At 38.8% G+C, this 12024-nt stretch overlaps 1 protein-coding gene across 2 annotated transcripts in view; it reads right to left on the minus strand.

The window, feature by feature from the left end:
- The window catches only part of TLK1 (tousled-like kinase 1), a 160380-nt gene that overhangs the window by 81443 nt on the left and 66913 nt on the right, over nt 1-12024 (minus strand). For both annotated transcript variants that reach the window (XM_011945926.1, XM_011945924.1), the window contains exon 3: nt 11639-11710. In XM_011945926.1, the coding sequence (XP_011801316.1) occupies nt 11639-11710 (72 nt within the window). The remainder of the gene's footprint in view (nt 1-11638; nt 11711-12024) is intronic.

The raw sequence follows: 12024 nt of genomic DNA on the forward strand, positions 1-12024 counted from the left end.
GGGTCTCCCTCTGTCACCCAGGCTGGAGTGCAGTGGCCCGATCTTGGCTCACTGCAAGTTCCGACTCCCGGGTTCACGCCATTCTCCTGCCTCAGCCTCCCGAGTAACTGGGACTACAGGCGCCTGCCACCATGTCCAGCTAATTTTTTGTATTTTTAGTAGAGACGGGATTTCACTGTGTTAGCCTGGATGGTCTCAATCTCCTGACCTAGTGATCCGCCCACCACGGCCTCCAAAAGTGCTGGGATTACAGGCATTAGCCACTGTGCCCGGCCCCATTTGTCCATTTTTAGATTTGGTTGCCTATGCTTGTTGGGTATTACTTAAGAAATCTTTGCCCAGACCAATGTCCTGGAGAGTTTCCCCAGTGTTTTCTTGTAGTAGTTTCATAGTTTGAGGTCTTATATTTCAGTCTTCAATCCATTTTGATTTTTGTATACGGTGTGAGATAGGGGTCTAGTTTCATTCTTCTGTATACGAACATCCAGTTTTTCCTGCACCATTTATTGAAGAGGCTGTCCTTTCCCCAATGTTTGTTCTTGGTACCTTTGTCAAAAATAACTTCACTGTAGATATATGCATTTCTATCTGGGTTCTCTGTTCTGTTCCACTGGTCTATGTGTTTCACTGATTTATGTGTCTGTTTATATGCCAGTACAATGCTATTTTGATTACTATAGCTCTGTAGTATAATTTGAAGTCAGGTAATGTGATTCCTCCGGTTTTGTTCTTTGCTCAGGATAGCTTTGGTTATTCTGGGCCTTTTGTGGTTCTAAACAAATTTTAGAATCATTTTTTTCTATTTCTGTGAAGAATGTCATTGGTATTTTGACAGGGATTACATTAAACCTATAGATTGCTCTGAGTACAATGGACATTTTAACAGTATTGATGCTTTCATTCCATGACCATGGAATATGCTTCAATTTTTTTGCATACTCTTCAATTTCTTGCATCAATGTTTTTACTACTTTTACTACTTTAAGTTAATGTCTAAAAGCCGGGCGCGGTGCCTCATGTCCATAATCTCAGCACTTTGGGAGGCCAAGGGGGCGGATCACTTGAGGTCAGAAGTTCAACCAGCCTTGCCAACATGATGAAACCCTATCTCTACTAAAAGTACAAAACAATTAGCTGGGTAGGCCGGGTGCTGTGGCTCACACCTGTAATCCTAGCACGGTGGGAGGCCAAGGTTAGTGGATCACCTGAGGTCAAGAGTTTGAGGCCAGCCTGGCCAACATGGTGAAACCCCGTTTCTACTAAAAATACATTAAAAAAAAAAAATTGGCCAAGCTTGGTGGTGGGTGCCTATAATCCCAGCTACTTGGGAGGCTGAGTCAGGAGAATTGCTTGAGCTCAGGAGGCGGAGGGTGCAGTGAGCTGAGATCGTGCCATTACACTCCAGCCTGGGCAACAAAGCAAAAACTCCATCTCAAAGAAAAATAAAATGTTAGGTGTGGTGGTTCGCGCCTGTAATCCCAGTTACTCAGAAGGCTGAGGCAGGAGAATTGCTTGAACAGGGGAGGTGGTGGCTGCAGTGAGCCGAGATCGTGTCACTGCACTCCAGCCTGGGCAACAGAGAAAGACTTTGTCTCAGAAAAAAAAAAAGGTTAATGTCTACATGCTTCATATTATTTATAGCTATCGTAAATGGGATTACTTTATTGGTTTCTTTGTCAGATTGTTCGCTGTTAGCATATAGAAATGCTACTTTTTTTCTAATATTGATTTTGTATCCTGCAACTTTACTGAATTTATTAGTCATAATAATTTTTTGGTAGTCTTTAGGTTTTTCCAAATGTAAGATTATATCATCTGCAAGCAAGGATAATTTGACTTCTTCCTTTCCAATTTGGACGCCCTTTATTTCTTTCTCTTGTCTGACTGCTCTAGCAAGGACTGCCCGTTCTATACCGAGTAACAGTGGTGAAGGTGGGCATCCTTGTTATATTCCCTTAGAAATTCCTTGCTGTAAAAAACAACCACTGAACCACATCAAATATATTTTTCTAAAGGGTAATACTTAACAGCTGTTTGTTTGCTTGCTAAATAGCTTACAGAACCATTTCAAGATTTCATGACCTACAAGAACTCAACTAGACAGAATATATCATAATTTCCAACTGACTACTTAAACATTAAAAAAAGCTCCCTGAAGAATTCTGATATACATATTCTTCTACCTTTATGGAAACAGATGTACAAAGGCAGGATGAGCCTCACATTTGGTTTCCAGTCCGCTTTTCCTTCCAAGACACCAATAAGCATGAACATGTTCAAGCAGGACTCACATCTTTTGCTATGAACCTGGTTAATACAATATATTTTTAGTGTCAGATACTCTACTTTCTGCCTGAATATAGGTCTCTAAAATAGTGTGTCCTTTAATATATAGTGGTGAATTAAATACTGTTATCTCTTTTAAAAAAAAAGTTACAAAGTAATTTCAGGTGTTTCACAGGAACTACTAAGTCTAATAACTCATGTTTATTTGTCTTAATAACAGAGAAGAGAACAAACAACATTCCCCCGCCCCCCTGCTTTCTTTTCTTCTTTTTCTTGAGACAGAGTCTTGCTCTGTCACTCAGGCTGGAGTGCAGTGGTGCAATCTTGGCTCACTGCAACCTCCACCTCCTACGTTCAAGTGATTCTCCTGTCTCAGCCTCCTGAGTAGCTGGGATTACAGGCATGTGCCACCACGACCAGCTAACTTTTGTATTTTTAGTAGAGATGGGGTTTCGCCCTGTTGGCCAGGCTGGTCTCGAACTCCTGACCTCAAGTGATCTGCTTGCCTCAGTCTTCCAAATGCTGGGATTACAGGCATGAGCCGCCCCTCCTGGCCACATTCCCCATTTTTCATGTTACAAAATAATACCATTTTCCATGTATACAAAGAGTACTTGCTTTCAACACATCATTACTGTACATATTGTTCATTGTATATAGCAACATTGTTGCATATCATGCCTCAGTAAAAACAATGACATAGGCCAGAGGTGCGGTGGCTCACGCCTATAATGCCAACACTTCGGGAGGCCAACGCAGGCAGATCATTTGAGGCCAGGAGTTTGAAACCAGCCTGGTCAATGTGGTGAAACCTCATCTCTATTGAAAAAACAAAAACTAGCCAGGCATGGTGGTGGGTGCCTACAATCCCAGCTACTTGGGTGGTTGAGGCCAGAGAACCGTTGAGCCCAGAAGGCGGCGGACGCAGGGAGCAGAGATCGTGCCATCGCACTCCAGCCTGGGTGACAGAGTGAGGGAGGGAAGGAAGGAAGGAAGGAAGGAAGGAAGGAGGGAGGGAGGGAAGGAAGGAAGGAAGGAAGGAAGGAAGGAAGGAAAAGAAAGAGAAAGAAAGAAAAGAAAAGAAAGAGAGAAAAGAGAAAGAAAAGAGAAAGAGAAAGAGAAAGAGAAAGAGAGAGGAAAGGAAAGAAAGGAAGGAAGGGAGGGAGGGAGGGAGGGAGGGAAGAAAGAAGGAAAGAAAGAAGAAAAGAAAAGAAAAGAGGAAAGGAAAGGAAAGGAAAGGAAAGGAAAAAGAAAAGAGAGAAAAGAGAAAGAAAAGAGAAAGAGAAAGAGAAAGAGAAAGAGAAAGAGAAAGGAAAGGAAAGGAAAGGAAAGGAAAGATTTTTGGTAAGAACAAAGTGATAAAATACTAGCAGAGAGATAAAAGATAGAGGTGGTCATCAAGTAGAATACCACAAACATCATTTATCACACTAACATATTTTAGAAAATAATTTAGGAAGCAAGACAGAATATTTCTTAAAATTTATGATAGGTGTCGAACATCTTAAGAAGCAGAACAGATTTAAACAGAGTAAGTCAAAAGCAAGGTAATTTATTCAGGGGTAAAAGTCCTAAAAATGTAACTTTCAGTGATACTCATCCCATCCATCAGTAAATCGATTTTTAAAGTCTCTCTTCTTTCTTACTAGGTACTCAGAGTAAGGCATTAAAAAGAAAAAAAAAAGATTTCTCCAGGTCACAGCAAATAAATATAGATAAATTAAAATTTAATGAAAATGTTAACAAAACTTAAGGCCAGTATTACCTCTATTTTCAAATAGAATCATAGCTAAGCACTAGTGCTTAGAATCACACTAAGCACTAGCTAAGCACTAAGCATTACTAAAAGGGCAAAAAAGCAGGTATGAGAAAGTGGAGGTGGGTATGTATATAAAACAAGGTTAAATCAGGAAATGCTCTAGATGCAACAACTGTCCCAGCTTCCATATATCCATAATTTAAAATTCATAACTCAAAAATCCCAAAATATACTTTGATGAAAAATACACAGTAATTTAAGGTCGGCAGATAAAGGCTTAAGATTTGAATAGTTACCCAGGAAAATGGGGGGGAAACCACTTTGGTTATAGAGATAGTATATATTTTAACTTTTTCAAATCTGATTTAGATTATACAAAAGCATTCCAAAAGATGAGTATTAAGGATTAAATTGAGAAAAATAATTTGATATATGTCTGCTTTATAAACATGAATATTATGGAGTATATTGTATGTAAGCACACATGTATAAACAGATATAACTGTGCTTCTCCGACATTATTAAAAATGATGTAATTAAATGATACATTCAGTCACAAATATCCCAACGTCAGTAATAAATAAATAAAGCAGATAAATGTATCCCAGATGGAGGAAAAATGGTTATGGTTTTAATAATCATTATGAATACCAAATGAGCTAAAAGATGCATAATCTAACTTAGCATCTTGGGCTTAGGTAGAGACAGCAACTGTACAGAACCTGAAGGTGCTATGGTTTGACTATGTGCCCTGAAGTTCAACATAGAAACTTGCTCCGTATAGTAAGAATATTAAGAGGCTGGGGGGAGGCAGGCACAGTGGCTCATGCCTGTAAACCCAGAACTTTGGGAGGATGAAGTGGGCGGATCGCTTGAGGTCAGGAGTTCGAGACCAGCCTGGTTAACATGGTGAAACCCTGTCTCTACTAAAAATATAAAACTTAGCCAGCCATGGTGGCAGGCGCCTGTAATCCCAGCTACTCAGGAGGCTGAAGCAGGAGACTCGCTTGAACCCAGAAGGCAGAGGTTGCAGTAAGCCAAGATCGTGACACTGCACTCCAGCCGGAGCAACTGAGCAAAACTCGGTCTCGGCAGGGTAGAAGAAAAGAAAAAGAGGTAGGGGCCTCATGAGTGGATTAATGCCATTATTGTAGGGATGGGTTCGTTATTGACAGAGCGGGTTCCTGATTAAAAGGATGAGTTGAGCCCAATTCTCCCTCTCTCTCTCACACGCTCACTTCTGCCTTCCATCTCCTACCATGCGGTGATCCTCATTCAATGCTTGACACCATGCTCTAGGACTTCCTATCCTCTGGACCCAAGAGCCAAATAAACTTCTGTTCATTATAAATTACCCAGTCTGTGATATTCTGTTAGAGCAGCAGAAAATGAACTAGGACACAAGATCATTGTGTTTAGATAGTGAAAGTGCTACAAGGAGAACTGCAAATAGGTGGATCATGGCATGTTTCAAAACTTAGAAAACACTGAGTGGGGTGTGGTGGCTCACGCCTGTAATCCCAGCACTTTGGGAGGCCAAGGCGGGTGGCACCTGAGGTCAGGAGATCAAGACCATCCTGGCTAACATGGTGAAACCCCGTCAAAAAAAAAAAAAAAATACAAAAAATTAGCCAGGCATGGTGGGCACCTATAGTCCCAGGTAGTCAGGAGGCTGAGGCAGGAGAACAGTGTGAACCCAGGAGGCGGAGCTTGCAGTGAGCCAAGATCGGGCCACTGCACTCCAATCTGGGCAACAGAGCAAGACTCTGTCTCAAGAGAAAAAAAAAAAAACTTTCAAAACACTGGTACTCAAGAAACATGGGCTCTTATCCTCATAAAAGAATGTGGGCTCTTAGCCAGCAGGTTAGGTACGTGACCATATTTCTAACTCCTTCAGGTATTCTAAAACATTTAAATAAAGGATGAGTGGCCCTGGTACACTCTCTTCTCTGGTCCTCCCATAAAATTTTTATCAGTCCTCAAATCCACAACCCACTCACGCTTCTTTCCTTTCAGCTGATAACCTATTTTCACTGTTAAGTAAGAGAAAGGGTTATCAGATATGCAAGTTCATCTACCCCAATTCAGGGGAAAGATGTTCCTAGTCCTGTCTATGAATAACCCTGCCCACCCAGGGTCTGGATTTCACCCATTCATTCCTCCTCCAGGAAAAGATGTTTGGTTTTGTTTCTCTTTTCCTCTCTCTTCAGCACTTTGTCTCCAACACAGCTCTGCTATGACTCTTTCCTTAGCACATGATTTGTCAAGCCTGTTTGACTCTAGATATTGTCTCCTTTCCTTCACAGTCAAGGTTCTGCCAAAAGCAGTCAATATTTGCTGTCGCTATTGCCTCATTTTCCAATTTCTCCTCAATTAACTACAATCTGGCATTTTGTTCCCATTAATCTACTAAAATTAAGTGTAAAATTCTTAGTCACTTTTTACAATCACTATCTTAACTGACTCCTATGATATTTAATTCTACTTACTATTACTTTCGGGTCTCAGGACCCCTCTGTAACTTTTAAAAAATTGTTAAGGACCCCAAAGAGGTTTTATTTACATGTGTATAACTATCGATCTTTAACTACTTTAGGATTTTAAACTAAAACATTATAACACTAGAATATACTAGTGTAAAAGAGTAAAAATGAATACATCAGAGTGATATCACACATTATACAGCTTCTGGAAATTTTCATTGGGAATTCATGAGATAATGAAAGTTAAAAAGTCAAATAATGTGTTAGCACTTTTATAAAAAACACTTGACTTTGTTGACTCCTTGGAAGAATCACAGGGGACCCCTAGGAATCCTCAAACCACACTCTAAGATCTGCTTATCTACAACCAAGCCTTTTTAATTAACACCTATGCCAAAGACCCCTAGTTCTTCTTGTCTAGCCTGACCTCCTTCCTGAGTTCCAGATAGCTTCTGCTAAACCATCTACACTTGTTATCTTCCTTCTGTGATGCCTATCTCAAAGGCACTCTAGGTAGATCCCTTTAAATCATCTTAGGCTCCTCCCTTTCCTTCTTTATGCTAATTCCAAGTCATCAAACTCTACTGATTCTACTTTTTAAAAATCTAATGAAGTCTGCTAGGCTCAAGGGCTCACACCTGTAATCCCAGCACTCTGGGAGGCCAAGGCAGGCAGATCATGAGGTCAGGAGTTCGAGACCAGCCTGGCCAACATAGTGAAACCCCATCTCTACTAAAAATACAAAAATTAGCAGGGCATGGTGGCACATGCCTGTAGTCTCAGCTACTTGGGAGGCTGAGGCAGGAGAATTGCTTGAACTTGGGAGGCGGAGGTTGTGTGAACTGAGATCGTGCCATTGCACTCCAACTCGGGGAACAGGTGAGACTCCCGCTCAAAAAGAAGAAGAAGAAAAAAAAAAATCTAATGAAATCTAGAAGCTTGTTAGAAATGCAAAATTCTACCCCAGACCTACCGTCATAAACATTAAGTGATTCATTTGCATAGAACAGTTTGAGAACCACAGCCTTGGATGGTGATAGTCTCAGTACCCAAAGTTAGAGAATCTGAAGAAGGCAGAGCCCAAACAGCAAACTTGAAAATACTAGTTAGAAGTCCTTTTATCTCAAGTTTTTCCTCCTAATATTAAACCTTGAAGGTTTTAGAGTTTTATAAAGAAGGCAGTATTCCTTAACAAAGTGATCTTCCTAACTTGGGTTTCATGTCCCTCCAATCCAATCCTCTACATTGCTATCTGCCTTTTACCTCTACTTTGTCTTTTGTTTCCCCTGTTTCAATGGCTTTCTACCTGAAGTCCAAATTCCTTACTATGAAATACAAGGGTCTTCAAAACCTGACCCTTGCCTACCTTTCCCCATTTCTGCATATACTCCCTCTACCAGAAGTCTGAAAACCAGGGGAATCACCAAAGCAGCTGGGTATTTTTTAAAGCTTTTCGGGAGATCTAAAGAACAGTAGTGGCTAGAATCACTGTCCTCTCTTGAACTAAACTATCTGTCATACTCCCATGTAAAAGCAAACACATATCCTAGTCCCTCTGTATACCTTCTTTACATACTTCACCCTGTCTTATGGGATGAATTCACGGCCTCTCTTAAAAACTCAAATTATCATCTCTTCTTTGAAGGAAGACCTCTTTGCTTCCTTTCCCCTACAGGCAAATGAAATTGGTGTTTCTTGCACTTTGCTTCCATAGTATCTTGTGCTTGTATCTGTTACAGCACAGCCTACACTGTTCATGAAGCAGACTGTCTAAATGTTTGTTCTACTAAACACTGATTTCATTTGAAGGCAGGGATTGTATCCTATTCATCTTTATATTCTCTGTGATTAGGCAGAGACTATAAGTTAATAGATATGCAATAAATGTTTACTGAAAATACCCTGAATTTTCTGGAGCCTGCTGAATGGACCAGGAGTGATGTAAAATAAAACAAAATCAAAACAATACCTTCCTACCTACCATCTTCTTTCATTTACAAGAGGAAAAACTTTTTCATTCTATTTAATTCCACATTTACAACAAACAAAAGTCAGATTCATATATAAAATAAACCGCATACAAACTGAAATAAAAATTTCACTTGAAGTAGATTAATCAACCTAACAATGACAACTGGATGCTTTCCAGTTTTAATAGTAAGGGCAGAAGAAAACAAGAGGATTCTGGATGTCTGAAAAGAGTACAGGAAGAGTAGGAGGAAACAAAGTACAGAAAAGGGATTGTAGTGAGTTAAAACCATCACAAATCCTAAGAGGGATTCAACAGAAAAAGTCTAGTTGGTGAACTACAATAGGGTATGCATATTAATTATATTACAATATGGATATAAATTTCAGGAATCCAGGGTGGGGTAAGGGTGGTAGGAGACAGCAGTTTAAAAAAAAAAAAGTAATAAACTGACTGGGCGCGGTGGCTTACGCCTGTAATCCCAGCTACTCAGGAGGCTGAGGCAGGAGAATCGCTTGAACCTGGGAGACAGAGGTTGCAGTAAGCCGAGATCACGCCACTACACTCCAGCCTGGATGACAGAGCGAGACTCCGTCTCAAAAAAAAAAAAAAAAAAAAAAGTAATAAACCTTTCAGTACTATTTGCTCCCAAAACCAAAAACTACTATTTTAAAAAATGTAGTAAATCGGAGAATGGATTACCAAAATAGTGACATCAGAAGACAATGAAATACTTCATAAACTTTACTACTAGGAGTACTAGGAAAAAAGAAAGTACTTCCATCCTGCAACTGTTTCTTCTCATGTTTACTTAATGATCTATAAATATCTGTATTTTGATATATATAAAATTTCATCCCAAAGGAATTTATTAAGGTATCAACTACACAGATAAAACCTGGGAATCATTTTCCAGATAAGCAACTTCTTAAATGGAAAGATACACTAAAATAATAATAATAATAGTAATAATAATAGTAATTATTTCTTTGAATCTTAAGGACAATGTATAATCTGTAGTCATTTCTGTGCCACTAGACTTAACCATTAATTTGTAAAAATCCAAGACAGAGAATGCAGAACAGCAAAAGCCAAAACATTTTTCTTTCTTTTTTTTTCTTAAGACAGGGTTTCACTCTGTCACCCAGGCTGGAGTGCAGTAGCACAATCATGGCTCATTGCAGCTTCGACTTCCTAGGTTCAGGTTATCGTCCCACCTCAGCCTCTGGAGTAGCTGGGACTACAGGCACATGGCACCATATCCAACTAATTTTTTGTGTTTTTTGTAGAAACGGGGCTTTGCCATGTTGCCCAGGCTGGTCTCGAACTCCCGGTCTCAAGCAATCCTGCCTCAGCCTCCCAACATGCTGGGATTATAAGTGTGAGCCCCCGTACATGGCCCTAAAGATTTTTCAAGATTTTCTATTGCTGCCCCAAATGTCAAAACTTCAATACAGATAAAGCTAAGTATATCTAATGATTAACCAAATTGTGTTTCATTGCAAATGCCAGTATGGTCTTTTAAGAAACAAAAACATGTTTTAACTAAAAATATAGCCAAAAGTGATCCCTGGGCTCTTTAAAGGGAAGTTGAATTCTCTTATGGACTGATTCCTCTGAAAAAATCCAAATACTAAATCTATAACTTATATTTGGAATATGGGTACCTATAAAGAACATATAACTGTGATAAGTGATCTAACTTTCACCACGTTTTGCTTTTTAAAAAATATCTATCAAAAATATCATATTTAGTGAACAGAAAAGAGAAGTATCTAAAATTATGTTATTGCTCTTCGTAACACAAATGCCTATGAAAGAGGAGGCAGGTGAAATTACTAAATATTTCCAATTCTGGGAAAATATCAAGAAACGTTCCAAAGTCCAGGAAATATAAAGTGAGAACATTCTTGATATAGTTTTTAAAAAAAACTTTGACTAGAGCTAAACCTACAATTTTCAAAGACTTAGGATAAGTATGTTAATTTTTTAAAAGCTAAACTGATAATCTGATGCTACAGGGGCTACTAACGCTTACCTCAAGGGAACCTACTGCAGATAAAGTCCCGTCACTTGCACAGTCCTTTCAGCTGCCTGCCAGTTGTTTCTGTGGAAGGGAAAGCCTGATGAGTGAGAGCCCTATGCCATACTCCTTTGGAGTGTCAGGGTGCCTGCAGAGAACTGCACGCAACTGTCTACCTAGAGATTTCTAGATGCTTTCAATAACACAGAGCTAAAAAGATGCCACCTTTGAAGTTCCCTTTCTTCGGAACAGTGAAACAAAATGCCTAAGAGTCTCTGAGTGCTAATGAACTACTGGTATTATCAAGGTGATAGGTCTATACTAACCAAGTAGAAAAAAGACAAAAATGGATCAAGTAGAAATAAGATTGACAGGGAAAATACACACACACACATGTGACAGAATTGTATCATCCAAGGAGAGAAAAGGCTATATCCACAAGAGTCAAGCTGTAACATCAACAAATGAATGCTAAAACCCACGGAACTTCCTGTCTACCCATTTTTAAAAGATGTCAAGTATATCATGCTCAGAGTAAATTATACCATGGATCCAAATGCCCGCTTGTAAAATTCCATATATTTTCTTGGTGGGATCAGTAAACGGGTAAAAGGGGGAGGGATTAAGAGGGGAGGGAATTCTTCAGATTCTTTAAAATACAAAAAGTGAAAACCAGCAGCATGATTCCATAAGAAATTCTAAAAAGAGGGAAAAAATGTGTATCTATATCTCAGAAAGTACATAAACTCTTACTAAGGATCAAACTAAAAGGGAAGAATAAAGAGAAATAATAGAAAACTGGGAAACACAACATACTTAAGAACCACCTTCCTCTCACAGAATTATGAATGGCTAATAACTGTCTTCAGTAAGAATATATATACATCATTCATTTACAAGTTCAGCTACACAACCAAAGAAACTGTATTTTCTTTCTAACGCCAAATGCAATCTCAATCTGAATGTTGTGCTTCGTAAGACAGAACAAAACATTCCTATAAGAAACTTTAAAAGCATTAATCTTTAGCAAAAGAACTGACGAAGAAACGAAAAACTAATTAAAACGGTGATTCCAGCTTTTACTTTAATAGCACCATATTTAAAATGAAATTACTTACCTCTGATTCTTTGTCACTTAAAGATCCCAAGCTTCCAAAACTGTGATTAGAGCTTTCGTTATTTGTTGAGGCCTGTTAAAGATTTTTTAAAAAGTAAAAATTAGGAGTAATTTTTTAAAGCACTGGGAATAATTTTAAACAAACATATTACAAAGTACATAATCTATCTTCATAAATAAAGTATAATTCTTTTAAACAAGGAAGCCAAATGAGGTAAAAATAAGAAATACTAAATTCTTAACACTATAAATACTCTGAAAAGTTTTATAAAGTCAATAAACTTCCGCTGTGTTTTAGGAACTGACTTCTATTAGCTGGTTTTTTAAATCCCAGTTCAAAAGCAAAGGAATTGAGCCATTGTCAGTATGACAAGATCCCTAAAATTA

This window comes from Colobus angolensis, unplaced genomic scaffold (assembly GCF_000951035.1).
Source record: "Colobus angolensis palliatus isolate OR3802 unplaced genomic scaffold, Cang.pa_1.0 Scaffold247, whole genome shotgun sequence".
Taxonomy (NCBI): Eukaryota; Metazoa; Chordata; class Mammalia; order Primates; family Cercopithecidae; genus Colobus; species Colobus angolensis.